The sequence below is a fragment of the Lissotriton helveticus genome, chromosome 1_1 (assembly GCF_964261635.1).
Source record: "Lissotriton helveticus chromosome 1_1, aLisHel1.1, whole genome shotgun sequence".
Taxonomy (NCBI): Eukaryota; Metazoa; Chordata; class Amphibia; order Caudata; family Salamandridae; genus Lissotriton; species Lissotriton helveticus.
In genome coordinates this window covers 1,151,442,066-1,151,461,193 of record NC_136057.1, presented here as the reverse complement: position 1 = coordinate 1,151,461,193, position 19,128 = coordinate 1,151,442,066, and the positions used below count along the sequence as shown (strand labels likewise).

Below are 19,128 nucleotides of genomic sequence, written 5' to 3'. Positions count from 1 at the left end.
GAGCAGACTTCTGATGCCAGCACCATTTCTATACCTCCCTTCTCCAAGAGAAATTGAACTTCTTGTCAGAAAAGGAACAAGTGGTGCTCTTGAAGCTGTTGTGTAAGTTGCATGTTTGGAGGGGTGGAAAGGTACGGTAGGGTATAGCCATGTACTACAGTTTGAAGCAGCAATCTGTTTGATTTGATGCTTTGCCACTTGTTGAGGTAATAACGTTTCCTGCCTCCGGCCAAGTAACACTGCATTATTGAGGGCCAATTAAAGGGGTAAATCATTGCCCTTGGGACGCAGATTGTGTCCACATCCTCGACTTTGACCGGGACTATGCCTTATGGGTTTTTTCTACGGTGCTCGGCGATATAAAGTTTGGTCTTGTGGTCCCAGGTGATCTTTGGATTCATCTGACAGAAGGTGTTGCACGATTTCATGTTAAACGAGGAGCCCAGAAACCAGTGAAATACCTTGTGGGGGCTACCTGTTTATAGTAATCCTTGCAGGGTATAAACCCTGTAATCTTAGGGGGAGACATGTCCCTTGAACAATGTAAACTAAGGCAGGCTGCATCCCTGGTTTGGCTGCCTGCTCTCCCAGTGGGCTGGGGATACTGACTCCCCATGGTGTCTGGTTGGCTACGCACTCCTCAGTTGCCCATTCAGCCACTGTCATGCGTGGCGCCCGTGCTTATTAAAATGAAAGCGCGCATCACACGCTGAATGTTGCAGGAAAGCAGGTTGGTCTGCAGTAGTAAAAACTCATGAAAGAAAGTAGTGCCAAGAGACTTAAAATGACTTACCGTGTAACAACCGAAGTAAAGGGGCCAGTAGCCATGGGAGGTTACAAATAAAGACGAGGCCATACTAAGGAGGGACTAACAAGCCAATTACAGAATCAGAAGCCAGCATTTACGAAGGACAAAGACACAAGCCAATAAAAAATATGTGCGGGGGTGGGCGGGGCTTCTCTTTCATACTCTACTACAGCAGATCGCCAAAGCAGTGTAAGGGTGCTTGCCCAGGCTCAACCTAAAACAAGCATTTGCAATGCAATAGGTCTCGCAGTTGTAAGTTTGAGCTATTGGCATTGTAAATGGCAATGCCTTTTATTTTCTGAAGACACACCTGCATCCGGCGGCCCGAGCGCCCCACGACCTTGTTTTTAACCCAATATGAAGCGCATTGAGTTCATGGTGCTCGCCATGAATTCCTTAAATAAGGGCAGGGGCGCGAGATGGCGGAAGAGCACACCCTGCGGCCCCATGTTTGGGCTGCCCCACTACCCTCCTGCGCACTTTCTCTGCCGGGATCCCTATGTGGTCTCTGGAGAGCAGGGTATCTGTTTAGATCCAAGTTCTAAATTTAGCCCCGATTGCCTGTTGTCCCCTCCCGCCCACATCCTCCCGCTGTTGTGCTGTTTGTTCGGTCACTCCCAGGCCTCGTGCGAGGGGAAGGGGCTGCTAGTGGGAGGTCAAGGAGGGGTGCAAGACTACTCTGGCTCCTGGAGCACGACCCTCACCTGCTGCAAAGATGGAGGTAAAGTGCATTTTCCTCTTTAAAATGTATGATGTCGGCCCTTAACTTAAAGCATGCGATCTGGTGTCACAGAGCAGATCGGCAATACTTGTGTTTATTTCGTCGACACAAACTCACTGTCTTTGAGAATAGTTTACATCTCGAACTTATTCAAGTTATCAGCATCCGAAGGATGAAAGGCTGAGCCAGCGCTACTGAGATTTACTCAGAACCTGAGCTAATTGCAAGTTACTTTTGAGTGAGGAAAACGTCTATAGTGCCTACCATAAGCGGATTTAACTCTATGCGCTGAAGTGCATTAGCGTACGCGTAGAAGGGTGTGGGCTGCTGCGGGTAGGGTGACCACACGGCCCCACTTTTTATTTCCAGGGCTTTGCTTTTACAAGATAAAGTGCAGCGCTTGTGAAAGAGCTCTGAGCCAAGCTAAATTATGTTAAAGAGTCTTCAAAGTTAAAAATAAAAATTGAGGCGGGCAAGCCACCTTGTGCCGATCAAAATAAAGGCTGACCGCCGTACTTACTGATTTAAACGCAGCATCGCGATGTGCAGAGCTGGAAGTGCTTGAAATGAATGTAACAATTTAAAAACGAGTAGAGGCAAGCCACCGACCTAATTAAGCAAGACGGCTGCTATCCATCGAATATTCTGTCGTTTATCACATGATGCTTCAGTGCCATGACTTGGAAGGACTGCTGGAAACTCTCTGGAACCGTGTTCAGGAAATAAAACGTACTCATTAAAAATAAAACTCTTGTTGCTCAAAGAGAGGACAGTCAGAGGAGGAGGAGAAGAAAGAACCAGTGATCGGGAGAGTGCCGCCACGCTGCCCGCGGCGACCCGGAAGCTCTTGGCCGGCCGGCCAATCCGCTCGCGGCCGACCGGAAGTCCCGCCTCCCCAGGTCCGCGAGCTGCCGGCGCATGGAGCGCCCTGCCGTCCGGTGTAGCCCGGGTCCCCAGGAGGGGGCCGGGGAGAAGGAGGAGTGTGGCGCCTGTTGCGGGGCTCCTCTGACCTGAGGGAGCCCCGATTTAGATGGAGACGCGCCGTGAGGAGCCCCGCCGGAAGAGCGCAGTTGGTGAGTGGGGCCCAGGGCTGATGTAAAGTGCGTGCGTGCCTGTTTGTATGCGTGGGGGGGGGGGGGGAGTGTGTGCGTGTGTGCGCGAGGGAACGTGTGTGCACATGCGTGACTGTGTGTGATTGAGAGAGAATGCGAGGTAGCGGATAGTGTGCCTGTATGTGTGCCTGTATGGGTGCTGTATGCCTGCGTATGCATGCGCGCGCCTGTGTGTGTGTGTGCGTGCGTGCATGCAGAGAGGTGGGGGCTGCCTGTGTGTGAGCAAGGGCTTTGCGCATGTGCAGCGGCTTTGCGCATGCGCAGATACCAGACGCTCGCTCCCGAGGTCAAATCCGACCCTGAAAACGCTCGTAACACTTTGGTGTCCACTCTCCTGAAAACGGATCACATTAGTTGTCGAGCTGACAGCATTCATGCTTCGCATGAATGCTAACGTCAGCTCGACCTAAAAAGAGACCTGCTTGGTGTATTGGACCTCCGGTTCATCTGGGTTGGCCTGAAATCACACTTGGGACTCAGTCAACTGCCATCTTACTCTTTATTACTTTTTATAGGTGCTTTTACCTTAAAACTTAAAAAAAAATCACATCACTGATTTGCAGTATCCATTTTTGTATTTATGTATGCATGTTCTTGCAGACTAGCAAAAAGAAAGCAGAATGCAAGTTCAAAGGTAAGGATACAGTCGAGTGATTAGAGGGTTAGCTGGCTTCTGCAAATTAAAAATGTACTTATTAGTGCATCAATATGTAATTTCCCCAGCTCTTTCCTACACTGAAGCACATTTGAGACGATCGTGATGAATACAGAGATGTCTCTGCACCTCCCATGCTAGAAAACATGATGTAGAAATCTCAAAGATTCATTTCTTCTCACAATTACCTTTTGTCTACCTCTTCAAGACTTCAAGTTTGAAGACCATGTCATCCTTTTGGGCTGGCAATATAGCCATATCTGAGGTATTTTACAATTTTGTATCACCCATTTTGCCTACTCTTGTTTCTACATGTACAATACCCTTATTGATTTCAGCAAAAAACACAATCTATTGGTGTAATTGCTGTATTTAGGTGGACGTTTATAGTGTAAACCGAAGCAAAGCTCGCATGAAGGTCCTCACTGTGCAGCTGAATCTGAGAAAATACCTTTGCTCAGCGAGTGAGATATCAAGGTAATCAGACTTGGGGATCATCTGGGGAAATGGTTGAAAACCACAGATGTTAGTTCTTTGTCTGCATGTTCTCAAGATTATGTCTCAAAGTTTGATTAATAGCTCATATGTTTTTTGATATTGTTGGACAGTGCAGGTACATGAGGTGCAGAGATCCCCTTCGTAACTGCTTTCTTTATCGAAGTTGTATGTAGATGCCACATCGAAATCCCATTCTACATCATAAGTATTCAACAACTAATAAACTTGGTTGCACTGGCAAGTGCTGAAAATTAGTTTTGCTTCATCAAATAAGGCTGTTTCTTTCATGTGTGTAGTCTCATACTCCACCTTTGGTGAAGATGTACGATAGGTGCTGCCCAGAAGTGCACTGCACTTTCTTTTTAACTGAAGAGGTTGTCTGTCAGACATTAGTTGGAGCCTTATATTGTCATCATTTCATATCAGTAGTACTTTCTGCCAAACAGCCCTTGTTATTGATTCTGGATTTTATCAGGTCCTCAGGCATATTTAACTACGGGACAGTATGTGAGTTAACAGAGTGGTCTTTCGTGACCAGTATTTTTTCACTTCAAGCTCAAATGACTGCCACATCTCCTGTAGAAACTGACATGGACAATAATATTTAGGCATGCAGGATTCAGAATAAAACATTTCCAGATTAACCATGTAAGAAATTATTTATAGTGGTACAATCTGAGCTGATGTTTTGATTAAAGTATTGAAGCAATCCCTTCTGAAATAGCAGCTCGTGCCAGAGTAGTTCGGGCTCCTTTGTGCCCATTAAACAAGTAGCTACAAACAGCGGGAGTAGGATTAAAGACCACCCATTTATTAGATGCAGCAGTATTAGCATCAGCATCCTCTCTGGTGGCATGCTCACTTTCAAAAATCAGGTCCACTACTAAAGATGAATTGCTGTTGCTTGTAATGAGACTGCTGTTCACCGCCCCAGCTGTTTCATCCGTTGTCAATCTACAGATGTTGCTAAAACTTGTACAACTGCCTTCTCAACTCATTGCAAATGTAGGCTAGTTACATCTCCTTTTGTCATTTTGGAATCCAGAAGCACTGCAACACTCTTTGGCCCAACCATAATATGCAGTGCAGGTTCACACTGTTCCATTTTCTCGAGGCATTATGGGTGCAAAATATTTGCAAAACAGTGTCCCAAGCAGCAGTTGAACGACGGAAGCAGTTGACAGGGGAAAGCAAATCTCGAGAATGCCACCTACTCAATGGATCCAGAGCCTGGAACTATGACAGGTAACATGTAATGTGATGCATTAAAGAAGAGCATGCTCGTTTACACGGTCACAGCACTACAGGGTCATAGCTATTCCGAAGCATCTGCGATGTTTAGCTGCTGAGGTATGAAATCACCTGAGGACAGAAATGTTATGACATTTTTAAACCTTTTCTTGAACCCTTGAAAATACTACCTAATTTGCGATTATAGCACTAACACATGGCAGCCATTCCTTGTTTAAGTATTGTTGTTTCCCAATTCACATTTTTGTTATATAAGAAAATGTAAAATTACAGTACTCAAGAGATCTGAAAGTAAAAATGTTGACACATTATGACACTTTTCTCATTACATTTGACCCCTTCAACGTTTCTTACAATGGTAGATGGGTCCATAAAACAACTTTGTCCAATGAAAAGCCCTAAACTTGGATCATGTGGCTGCGAGGGCACTAGATATGCAGCTTCACTTTCCTGCTCCTTAGCGAATTTAATTTGGAAGGGCCAGCAGTGTTTCTGGTACAGACCCCAACGAGAAGACTACTACTGCAGACCTCCAAAGACAAAACAAACATACTTAGCAACAACCACCGAATGACTTTTACTGTTATTTCTATTTAGATACTTCTTTTTACAACTATAACCACCCAATCTAGCCATTACATTACTTGAATCCCGGTAGTGTATCTCTCTTTTCGCTCAGACCCAGCTATACCGACTCAACTAGAGTACAGTGAAAGCCCTATCGTTTTACTTTTGTTTTAATATTTCTTTCACCAACTATAGATAAGAAATTAAAACACTTAATCAGTTCAAAACACCATGATGACTGCGCGTTTGTGGGCAGGACAGAACCAGCCTGCAGAGTAGACAGAGCACAAATAGGAGCTACGGGTTATGCACACCTAATATATGATAGGAGGGTGGGTTGGGGGCTGCAGGCGCGCACACAGGCAGTAATTAAATCCTGGCAAGCAACAATCGAAATACCTGGGCTGGGAATGAAAACTCGCGGCAATGCCCCCCCGCCCCCGTGGGCCAGCGACAAATTGGACAAAGTGGGTAGGCTAATGCTCTTTGAGAAGTTGTAACTGCTGGGTCTTAAAAAACTTGGTGATGTTTGGAGGAATCAGGCTTTCGTGAAGTTCGAGACCCTCCAACAAGTGTACAAACTGGGACCGGGGGAGTGCCTGCGATGACTGAAACTAGACCATGCCATCTAGGGTCACATTTGGGAGGGCAAAGACCTGGCCAAAGCCTGGAGGATATACTCCTGACAGGCCCCTTGGAGGAGAAGGCAATATAATTAATATACAAAATCCGCTAAATAAATGCCCCAGAACCTTTGGGACCACTAAGGGCCGCATGGGCGGGAGATATGGGTCCAATAGAGGATGAAGACTGGATGGAGGCCCTTCAGGGACTGAGGAAGGTGGCAACTAGTTCTAGTTTAGGGCTAATCCAATTGAAGGTTTTCTACCACACATACTGTTCCAGGAGGCTACTGCATTGCTTAGGCAGGGTGGGATAAGCACAGTGTCATGACCAGGAAGGAACATTTTACCATCTTATATGGGAATGCTTAGAGACACAGACATACCTGGGTAAAACGGGAAGAATTATGGTGCAGGTGACGGAGTGGAGGTTCCCTTGGAGCCGCAATGGTTCCTGTTAGTGGTTCCGGGGGAAGAAGCATGGCCCAGATATACTAAGATCTGGCTTGCAGTGGTGGTGGCAAAACGCAATCTACCCAGATGCTGGGGTGCCAGAGCATTACCAGAGGTTGAAGATTGGCAGGCAGATCGAGATTGGTGTTGGTTGGCAGAACGTACTATTTATCAAAACAGAAGCTGCCCGAAGAGATGGGAAAAAATTTGGGGGCAAAGGCAAACGTACCCAGGGCGGTGAAGGGGGTATTAGACATACTATGAGGGTCATATGTTATTGGTGTTGTATCCTGTCCCATTGTCACAGAGTGCTCATCCTTATAACTATATACCCGGGTATGTTCTATTTTGCTGCCCTACACCTGTGTCACTTATTAAATATAGATCAATTTGTTTTTATGGTGTAAATAATTATTGGTCATTTATGTATAAGTTCCGTCTTGACCATGCCCCAGGGCAATAGGACACAACGGGGCGAGGCAGGTGTGTGCTGAATTGCTGCAACAGCTACCATCTGAATAAACAGAAAAATTGGACAAATGAAGATCTTTTACACAACTTAATGCATGCATAATTCAGATGTCGTTTGTAATTTTTAATCATGGCAATATTAGTTAATAAATCATAAGAGATCATTAAGTCCAGTCACAAATCCAGTTCTTGCTGTCCCCAAAAATTAAATTTTTAAGTGGAATATTGCCTTCATACTATAAAAGTAGGATCCCAACATTAGCATAAGGAATTCAGTGGGCAGAATAACTATTCTGGCTGCAACGAAGTGTCTTAAGGAAAATAGAAGTCACCGGAGGGCCTTGCATGCATTTCCGAAGCTGTGTTATATTTCCTCAGAGGCGGAACGTGGACTAATCTAAGAAAAGCCAGCTTCATATTGGTAGTCATGGCCAGGTGTCAGCAGGGCCGAGGTTGTATCAAGGTTTCCAAATTGCTTTTTGTTTAGGAAGAATACTTTGCTCATGTCTCTTATCAGGAGAACAGCTCACAATTATTGAAGAAGGTAAGCTACTAGAGGGGTACCCAGTTATAAAGTGGAAAACTAAATATTATCTGTTGCCAAAAATGTCCGAAAGAATGAGTCCTCTTCAACATAACACCCACATGCTGAGCATCAAATGTGGTAAATTATGCAACCAAAGATTCCCCATGTTTTCTGTATGTAGGTAACGCTTTGCTAGCATACCATTGGAAAAACCCGCATCAGAAGAACCTGAGACACTGTGCTTCAAGGTCATCCTAAAGTTAGATGGCTGTGCATCTCAAGAATCCTAGCCTAGTATGTGTTTTTAAAGTAGAAGGCCTTTCAGAAGGGCAATTACTGGTGCCTCTCATAATGCCATGAGAATATATATTTATCGGTTCAGGTCCCAATACTTCATGATAACTTTCAATGTTTATTTTTAATAACAGACTCGTTGGATATAGATTGGTACTTACTTTAACAAGGACATGGGGATTCCCCACCACAATGAGCAAAGCTTTTGCCCTGGTTATTGCTACATTAAATCGTTTAGGGTTAGATAAGAAACCCAAAATATATCTTGTATCCTCTTCATATGGTACTTCACTTGATCGCACCTAGAAATAGAAATATAAAAATTCTATATGTGCTTTGTATCACAAGAGGATTAACACTTTATTCACAGCAAAAATACCTATATTACTTCTACCAACACATTCATGTGCTGAAAAAGAGATGGAAAATATTTGCATTAGGGTACTTTAGAAAGGAACACTGTTTTCACCCAGGACATCATATAAAAAAAGTACTTAAATATTCTTATCACCATACATATGGAGTCACCACAATACTAGAAGAACAAGGTACTTACCTTTGGTAACAATATATCTGTAAGAAACATTAATAGTGATAGATTCCTTACCTTAGAATTACCCCCAGGAGTCAGACTCGATCCGGAAAGTTTTCGTCAGCAGTACCCCTGTGTGTTGGTAGGTGGCGTTGTGCGTCTCCGCGTCCGTCGCTTGCGCCATGGTCGCCCAGATGACATTGCGGCCGCTACTTAGACCCCGCCCACGCGGGCTGACTTCAGTTCTGTACAGAACCTTCCGCGCCAGGAATGCAGAGCCATGCAAGACACTGACCACTGGTGCATTGAAACTAGGGCCTTGAAAGGGATGACCGTAACCCTAGAAATCAGTTCGCAGAACGGGGAGGATGGGTGGGGGGAGGGGGTAAGGAATCTATCACTACTAATGTTTCTTACAGATATATCGGTACCGAAGGTAAGTAAATTGTTCATCTGAAAGAAACACATAGTGATAGATTCCTTACCTTAGAATAGATACCCCAGCAATACCAACCCCGGTGGTGGGTCTGCAAACCAAGATCACACCAGAAAGTCACGGAGAGCAGGACGGCCAAAGAAGCCGTCTCACCGGACTTGGCTGGCCAGGCAATAATGCTTAGTAAACATGAGCAGCGAGTCCCACCTGGCTGCCTGACAGATGTCTTGCAGGGGGACACCACGTCCCAATGCAGTAGTGGCTGCAGTAGCTCTGGTGGAATGAGCACCCAGTCTCACCGGAGGTTCCTTTTTAGCCAACGAGTAACAGGCTTTGATACACAAGACGACCCAGAGGGAGATAGTCTTCTAGTGTACCGCCCGACCTTTCTTGGTGCCAATGTAGCCAACAAAGAGCTGGCCTTTCACGCGGCACTGTTGTGTGCGGTTGCGATAAAAGGAGAGCGCACGTTTTGGGTACAGACGGTGGAACCTCTCTTCCTCCCTGGAAGGATGCGGAAAGAAGGTGGACAAGGTAATAGACTGCCCAACGTGAAAGGCCGTAACAACTTTTGGCAAAAAGGAAGAACGGGGCCTGAGCCCAACCTTGTCCGGATGGACTGATGGGAAAGGAGGCTTACAAGAAAGAGCCTGGTGCTCACTCACTCGCCTAGCGGAAGTGATGGCCACCAGGAAGGTAGTCTTCAAGGTCAAGAGACGATGAGGACAGTTGTGAAGTATTTTAGAAAAAGAACATCATATATATACACACAGGGCATCTGAGTGATTTCTTTCAAAAATTGTGACTATCCTCCAACTCCAAGGGTAGCAAGAGAAAGCCTGGGAACTATTCCATCCTAATGCTGAAACATGTCGACCAATATTGCTTACAGATATTTTGTCAAATCTGTATTCTCACTGTATTTTTAAATTTGGACAACTGAGAGATATCATTCAAATTAACAATCTACTCAGTTGATCCAATTTTATCTTTATTCACACTTGTTGTTTTTCACCCACTTTTTGCACTGCTTATTCAGTAACCACAAATATGCTTACATTCTTTTGAAATACCACCCTTCTTAATAACACATTCTCTTAAGAACTGCACAGAGCCTTGATAATATCAGTAGGCTGTGTTGTGTTGTCTTGTCTCCTGGGCAAGGAGAACCCAAATGATGTTAAAAAGGGCGGTACAGAACGGTTACTGATGGGAATATTTGCCCATGTCCTTGAGTCTTAACTCAGTAACTATATGTCACACTTGTTTGCACTTTGTGTCTCCACCGCTTTATTTGTATTTTGTTGAGGTCTGTGTCCACAGTTGAGTCATATGGCTATTTGACCCCTAGATACTGGTTGTGTTAGGAATATTGTATATTGGGATATGTATCTAGTTTGGGTCGTTAAACTCACCCTTGGACCATCCTATTAATTGGTTTGTTTTTGTGGAGAATAGATCTAACCATGGCTCTCCCCACTGCTGAAAGAGACCTTGCACCACTGCAGAGGAAACACGCCATTCATGATCCATCATGCACCTGCGGCTGAGTTTGTCTGCCCAGGCGTTTAGAGAACCTGCCAAGGGTTGAACCACCAGGAAAATGCCCTGATGTTCCAGCCATGTCCAGAGACGCAGAGCCTCCTGATATAGGGTCCACAACCCCACCTTGCCCTTTTTGTTGCAGTACCACATGGCGGTAGTGTTGTCTGTGAACACCTACACAACTCTCCCCTTGACAGAGGGAAGGAATGCCTTTAGTGCAAGGCGGTACAAAAGGGGATGATGGACGGAGCGTTTGAGCAAATCAAACACTCACCCCCAGTCAACTGATCTGGGTTTAATCCATCACCATTCTTTAGCTCACTCAGCCACCCCAGTTCAGACATGGCCATATGCAAATCAGTCTGACCCTGTGCCTCATGGGAACAGTCCAGCCCGAACTCCAAAGCCATGTCTTCCCTGGACCGGAAACAAGCATCCTGGGACCGGTTTCGGATTCATAATCCTCATCAGCCAGGCTATCTTGAATCCAGTGGCCAAGTGAGCAAGGGACTCACGTCTGAGCATACCGTGCAAACTTAGGGCGAACAAAGCGATACAAAAGGGGATGATGGACGGAGCGTTTGAGCAAATCAAACACTCACCCCCAGTCAACTGATCTGGGTTTAATCCATCACCATTCTTTAGCTCACTCAGCCACCCCAGTTCAGACATGGCCATATGCAAATCAGTCTGACCCTGTGCCTCATGGGAACAGTCCAGCCCAAACTGCCAAGCCATGTCTTCCCTGGATCGCAAACAAGCATCCTGGGACCGGTTTTGGATTCACAATCCTCATCAGCCAGGCTATCTTGAATCCAGTGGCCAAGTGAGCAAGGGACTCACGTCAGTGCAAGGCGGATCGCCCGAAGCTCCAGAAGGTTGATATGGAGCTTGGACTCCGCCGGCGACCAGAGACCTCTGATCTCCACCTCTCCCATGTGGCAGCCGCATCCCAGGAGGGAATCATCCGTAACCACTGTAAACTCCAGTTGGGGAAGGGAGAGGGATCTGCCGTCGACCCAATGCTGGTTCGTGAGCCACAACTGCAACTGTCGTGCAGTGCCCTCCGAGATCTGGGCACGATGGGACAGGTTTCCCTGATGCTGCGCCCACTGAAACTTCAGGTCCCACTGCAGAACTTGCATATGCCATCTGGCATGATTGATCAGCAGGATACAGCAGGCCATGAGGCCCAGCAGCCTCAGAGTTACTCTGACCGAAACCCGGGTCAAGGGCTGAAAGATCGGAATCAGAGCCCGAATATCCCGAACTCGCTGTTAGGGAGGATAAACCCGAAACCGTGCCGTATATAAAACCGCTCCGATGAAGAGGAGCTTCTGAAAGGGAATCAGGTGCGACTTTGGTACGTTGATGGAGAACCCCAGCAAATGCAGGAGGTCAGCAGTAGTCTCGAGGTGGGAGATAACTGCATGGGGATAGCCCGCCTTCAACAACCAGTCGTCGAGATAAGGGAAGACTGAAACCCCTGACCTGCGCAGATGAGCGGCGACCACCGCCATCACTTTCGTGAACACCCAAGGGGCACTGGTAAGGCCAAAAGGGAGCACAATGAACTGAAAATGCTCGTGGCCTACCGTGAACCGCAGGTAATGCCGGTGGTCCTGCAGAACTGGGATGTGAAAATAGGCATCCTGCAAGCCCAGCACTACCATCCAGTCTTGTGGATCGAGAGCAGACAAAACCTGAGCCAGAGTGAGCATCTTGAACGTCTCTTTGTGGAGGAAGCAATTGACTTTCCGGAGGTCCAAAATAGGATGCAGGCCCTTGTCCTTCTTGGGTACCAGAGAGTAGTGGGACTAGCAATCAAGACCTACTTCTGGCGTCGGAACGTGCTCGATGGCCCCCTTAGCCAAGAGGGCTGCAACTTCCTGCTGAAGAAGCACCAAGTGATCCCCAGAAATGTGGTGGTACCGAGGTGGCATGGCTGGAGGGGTAGTCTCAAAGGGGAGGGAATAGCCCCTTCGGACTATCGCTAGAACCCACCTGTCCGAAGTGATGATGCGCCAGTGGGGGAGGTGATGGCGAAGCCAGCCGCCCAGTGCCGTTTGATGGGCCTGAAAGTTTGGACTAGGAAGGTTTTGAGGCAGTGGTGGCCGGGGGGAGGTGGACTGTCCCACCCGCTGGCCCCTTGGTCCGCCACGGCGGAACCCGCGTCTGCGGCCGCACTGGGTTTGCTGCTGGGAAGGTTTGTGGCTCTGTTGCGAACGCTGCAGGGTGCCCCTTCCGGTACCACAAAAGGAGCAAAAAGCAGAAGGCGGAGGAGGGCGGACTGCCGAGAGTCCTAAGGACTTGGCCGTAGACCGTGAGTTCTCAAACTGCTCCAACGCGCTGTCTGCTTTGTCGCCGAAGAGGCGAAGGCCATCAAAAGGCATGGCCATAAGTGTGTTTTGGACACCCCCCGAAAATCCAGCTGTCCTCAACCAGGCGTGGCGTCGGATCGCCACCGTTGTTGCAATCTATCTGTCTAGTGAGTTGGCAGTGTCTAGGCCACAACAAATCATGAACTTAGCTGCGCCTCCTGCAACAGTTTGGGAGAGCGCTGTCCGGGTCTCCTCCAGACACTGAGGCAGCACTTGCGCCACCGTATCCCACAGAGAGTGGGAATAATGGCCCAAGAGGTATGCAGTGTTCACGGACCGCAGCACAGAACTGGAATAAGAAAAAATCTTCTTTCCAAACAGATCCAGTTTTTTGGATTCCCTTTTCGATGGGGCGGAGGGGAAGGCAGTCGGGGAGGCAGAGGCTTAGACAACGGGGTGGGGTGTTGGGAGAGAAAAATGAGGTCACCCGGATCCGGGCTATTTCGATGGGCCACATTCCTACCCTCAGGAGCCCCTGTGGTGGGCATGGACAAACCGCCCAAAAGAACGTCAGAAAGTGCTTCATTGAAGGGAAGCAGCGGCTCCGCAGAAGTAGCTGCTGACTTAAGCACTTCCGTCAGGAGGTTAGTCCTGACGGCCACAGTAGGGAGCACGAGGTGTAGAGCCTTGGCCGCCCTATGCAACACCTCAGCATAACTAGCACCCTCCTCCGTAGCCACAGTAGGAGGAGTGAGCATGTCAAGGTCTGGCGAGGTGTCCAGACCACTGGCTTCCCCCAACTCCTCTGCCCATTCCTGTTCATACTTGCAATCAGCTGCGAGAGGGTCCTCAGACTCCTTCCAGTCCTTCCCTACCTCCTCAGGCTGTTCAACATGCCGAAAATAAGGAGCAGGGACATGGGGATAGAAATCCCCGAGCAACGTTGAGAACGGCATTGATCGACACCAGCCTGACGCAGCGTCCCCTACGGGCTGAACCCGGGGTCGACGTCGTCCCGAGGAGAGGCCGACGACGTTAGTGGTGCTGGTAGGGTCGACGTCGGTAGAGGTGTTATAAGCTCAACCGGCGTCAACCAGGATCCAGGCCTGGATCCAAGGGGGTCATGCGGCGCTGAGGCCGAAACCGGCAGTAACGCCTGGGCCGGAGCCGCCAGCGAGGAAAGGCAAGAACCACCAGTAGGGACCGCGGGGCCCGACGGCGCCCCAGCAAGACCAGACGGGCCAAAGAGGCGAGCCATGGCCGACAGGAATTCCTGTATATGGGCCGGAGTCACCGACGGATCCGGAAAGGGTGGGTAGGCCAGCCGCGACCGCACAGGCTTAGCCGGAGCCGTGGGGGAGGCACCACCCGCACCCTGAAACGCGTCGCGGGACCGGCGAGGGGAGCTCGAAGAATGAAAACGTTTCTTTGACTTCTTGTGCTTCGCCTTACCTGACCAGAGTGCTAAGACTTGGATCCTTCGACCTCCCTCTCGACCGGGACCTCGAACGACGCAGAGCTGACTGCCGGGCCTCCAGCAGCTTTCGGGACCACTTCGGCGCCATGGCCCGGCAGTTAAGGCACGACTTGGGGTCGTGGTCACGCCCCACGCAGAAAAGACACACTCGGTGTGAGTCAGTCACCGACATCATATGGTGTCAGTCTTCGCAGGACTTAAAACCGGGCATCCTAACTGCACCAGGAGTTGAAGACTCGAAGAAAAATAAAGACAAAAAGGCCTAGAAAAGTCAGTTAAAAACTGACTAGGGGTTCCTGCTCCTCCCGGATCTGCGCTTGCTGGCACGGAAAAAGAAAGAACTGACGTGAGCGTGGGTGGCGTCTAAGTGGCGGTCGTGACGTCATCTCGGCGACCGCGATGCAAATGACGGACGCGTAGCCGCACGACGCTGCCTACCGACGGCAGGGGTACTGTTGACGAAAACTTTTCGGATCCAGTCTGACGCCTGGGAGTAATTCTAAGGTAAAGAATCTATCACTATGTGTTTCTTTCAGATGCTATAGTAGTGACATCATGTCCATTGATCCACCAATGACATCAGAGGGTTGACCCCTTGTCACACACTAGCACCTCAACGGACACCATTGGGGGCACAAACAATGGAAAGTAGAGAAATCACAAGGAGGTCAGATAGACCTAATTACTTTTTGCTCCTGCCATTTCTTTCATTACCCCAGAGAGCAGAAGAAGCAAGTGTATTTTTAGGTGGATCAGCCAAAGCGCCATTGTAATTTTTTTAACGTTATCTGGTTACCCCTGATTGACTTTCATGGCCTATTCACATCAACAGCCCCACAAATCTAACCTTTATATCTGTGAGAGTAGAATGAGTGGCAACATTTACCAGTATGTGAACACGGAGTGTGTAGTCATCTTAGGATAGTGGAGGGTTTTCTAACTCAAGCATTTCAGTTGACGGAAAAGGGTCTTCTAATAAAAAAAGTGAGGAAGCAAGAAGGTAGAAAAACTACAATCACTGAGACACTACGTTTACATTTTGAAGAGTTACAGCTAACAACATCAACATTGTCCGTTAATAGTTCTACCCGCCTCACTACGGAGGGATCATGTGATTCTCTAGAGCACACAGACCCTTGTCACCGGATCATTTTGAATAACCTTAAGGCCTTTAATTTAGGAATACCAAAATGAATGCAGTGCACTATGGAGAACAAATGTAATTAAATCAATTACATTAATTCAATCGATATTAACTAAAATGAATCAACAATTAAGATATTCCAAAATCATTTTGGGTTATCTAGGGATGCTACGAACATTTCTTATTCTGACGCTAAGTAATACAAGTGCTTATGTTGTATTTTACTGGGAAACTGGGAATGGTAGTGACTCTTATTAGCACTGTCAGTTTCCAGGGGAAATTAATATTTGTTTTCTTGTGTATGTATTTAACCACCATCTCCCAATACAACTCGAGTCTTTGGCATTTCAGCCATATATGCTAGAAAATGCCCTTACAGTCATAGTTTTTAGGAATCTGTTCCTGCACATTATTCTTTCTGATTATTCCGACAGGGCATCAGCTACCTTCTATCATGACAGAGTGAACTTACGTCACACTTCATCTGGAAACTTCTTCTAGATGATTTTGCTGCAGCGAGAATCAGTTTAGATAAAGCACGGTTTACCATCACACACAGGCCTGATTACCGCTGTATTTCATCCAATAGGCCAATGGACCTTGGATGCTGAATCTGAGAATCAGGATGAAATCATCACATAATTATTAATCACAGTCTCTACCTAAGTTCTGTCAATAATAAGTTATTGAAGATTTTAAGAGTTTTATTAATTCAAAGTAGAGTAAATTGTCTTTAATCTGAGCCATTAATTGTATTCATATTAGTTTCAAATAATCAATCTTTTACAGAATTGATAGAAAATTAATGATTAGTTCAATCAAAGTGCAATGCATTAAGCGAGTTCCATAAAGAAAGATGATCCAGATTCTAAGACTCAGATGAAAAGGTGTCAGTCAGAACCCATAAAGGATTCAAGGTCGACAGAGAGTAAGATCAAGCACAAAGCTCAAATATAGCCAAAATCAATAATCAAATCAAAAAAGAACTTCTGATAAAGAGAAGTTCCAACAAACTCAGTAGAGTCTCAAAGCAATAACGAATAAAGCAGGGAACTGTGCAGCACCAGTGGCAACCACAATCTATGGGATGGCAAGAGTCGGGGAATGGTGTGGAAATCATGGGATCATGCATAAAATGGCATTAACCTGCTCTAGGAACACGTTCTATTATAAATGGTCAGAATCAATGCTGTAGTTAATGTTGCATTTTCTCCGCCTCTCGTCCAATCATCTTTCAATGTTCTTCCTGGGAACAGGTTCACTCCTCTGTTTCTCACACGAGATACCATAGTGTTCAGCCAGTAATCTTTAAACATAAAACTTTGCTATTTCTGAATCCAAATACACGTTTTCTTTATTTTAAACATCCTTTCACATAAATGGAAACCAAAGTCAATTTATTGTGCTAATTCCATGTGATCAATTCAGCATAATCTACTAAATATTAACTTCTACACAGCCATTTTTGGGTTCTTCTCGGTATAGGAAGTAACATTTGCATAGCCATGTTTAACATTTATTTAATAAAACATGTTCACTAAAAGGTTAAGAATTTAACCATGAAAAGCATGCATCAGCACATTTTTAGTCAAACCACTTTTCTAAGCAGTGCTACTTTCAAACGTTTTGCAGCCTACTATTCATAAATATGGGTAGTCACTAATTTGCACACATATCAGCACATTAATATCACATGCCTCTATACTATCTTAATTTTGCGTTTTGCTAAAAAACACCTTATCAATTTTAACTTATGGTTAAAGTCTTTAAACGCTTTATGAATGAGGAAGCTAGTCCAGCGACCACCACACCAAGCTGGTCATTTACTGGACAGAATCTTTGCATCATCAAGATCATTGATTTAGTAACACAACAGCTATTCCCTGCATAGACAATTCAGAGATCCCTTTTGTCATTGAGTAGAGCTTGAGCGCTGTTGCCACTGCTTCCTGTTGAGCGCTGTTGAGCATTTGCTCGAGGGAGCTGCGATGCTGTGCGTTCCGGGGCCTGGAGGCAACCTAGAGCAGAGCGGAGAGCAGCGGAGGGCTGCGCCTGGGGTGTGCCGTGCAGTGCTGTGCTGCAGGCGTGCAGCCGAGCCGAGCAGTGCTGCTGGAGGAGGAGGACGTGTCCGGTTGTTCCATGAGGCCGGGCCCAGGCTCCGTCTACACCGTCCATACACACCTGAAGAGGTAGGCGTGCAGCCCTTTGTGCGAGCCGCGAGCCGTGAGTTCGTGTGTTCACCCGCATCTATTTGTTTCCTGGGTCACTGGGACAATGGGACACTGAGCAAGCGGAAAACTATCACCCTCACCACTTAGTTCGTGCCAAAAACCAAGCTGCAGGCCCGGGACTGTTCTATCGCTGCCACCGTCACCCTGAAGTAACCCCTCCTGCTCTGTCTGTTCATTTTGGGTGCTGGTGGCTGCCGGTTGGAGAGAAGAAGAGCGGCAATGAGGCGAGGTGCACAAGCTCGTGAGTCTGAGTGTAGGATTGAGAAAACCTCTCCTGGCCCGGGTTGGGCAGGTTCTTGTGACCAGTGACCTGCGTATTGTGATCTGCGCCCAGCGTTTGGTGGCCAGCAGCAGTTGGCTGTAGCTGCAGCTGAAGTGAGGGTATAGGTCTAGTAGGAGTCTAGCGTGCCTTCCTATAGCTACCGTTCCTCATCTACCCTGTCCGCCCTGAGATGAGATCTGGAAGGGTGAGGACAACGGCTCCCCAAAGGAAAAAGAAAACCAATGGGAAAAATGCGAGGTCAAGTTCGGACCCTGAGCAGTCACCCAATCTGCTGCTGAGCGACACTGACATCACAACTGAAAGCACGTCTCAAGCCACCAGGAAGTGTCCTGACATGACGGCCTGCAAACTTTTTGGTAACCAACCAAAGATAACATCAAAATGTAATTATTTAAAGGACGCCGGGTCAACGGTTTTCTGTAGCAACAAGAATATCACTGGCCTCCCAATCCCCCTAAGTCCACTGGTGACCATCATCAAGGGTAGTGCGGCAAACGGGGCATCATGGACTTCCCAACGCAGTCACACGTTAGCCACTGCTACTACCAAACCGCCAATGGCATATCAAACCGTGGTCAGGGGGAGCCCAGCAAGGAAGCCTCATTCAACACAGAGAGCCCATCAGTACAACTCTGCACCATCCGGAGTCGCCATATCCAGTGTTGCATTTGACACACTGGAACTCCATATAGAACCAGCTGTAGAAAAAACTATTAATCTGGAAAACTTCAACCAAACGCTTCTTGAAGCCAGCTTCAGCATCCCGTGTAGTCAAAGCGGCGAATATGCGATCCATTCCATCAAGGGCACTGTCACCGCCTTGACGTCGGATGGAGCAGGTACCTCCCCTCGACATCCTCAGCCATCAGTAACACCAAGGCAGGACAATAGCGAGGTCCCCTCACAAGAAAAAGCATGGGCTACCGCCCTCGATATTCTCCAAAAATCAGCAGATGCAATGACTTATCAGGTGGATAAAATGGACATTCAAATCAGCCTTTTAAACACACTTGCCGTGTATGTAGTCAAAATCGACGAGAGGATCTCAAATCTAAATAGCCTGATCAGACGGGCCCAGGAAGCTGTAGACCGCCCGCAGCAAGGATGTGACTGTTCACCAATAGTGGAGAAACTCTGGTCACTCCCAGGCATAATGCACAAACTTGTAGCAGACCTAAAA

General features: G+C 47.2%; 1 protein-coding gene across 2 annotated transcripts in view; it reads right to left on the bottom strand.

The window, feature by feature from the left end:
• The window catches only part of MOV10L1 (Mov10 like RNA helicase 1), a 1,293,514-nt gene that overhangs the window by 131,199 nt on the left and 1,143,187 nt on the right, over nucleotides 1-19,128 (bottom strand). For both annotated transcript variants that reach the window (XM_078678939.1, XM_078678944.1), the window contains one exon: nucleotides 8,141-8,281. In XM_078678939.1, coding sequence (XP_078535065.1) covers nucleotides 8,141-8,281 — 141 coding nt within the window. The remainder of the gene's footprint in view (nucleotides 1-8,140; nucleotides 8,282-19,128) is intronic.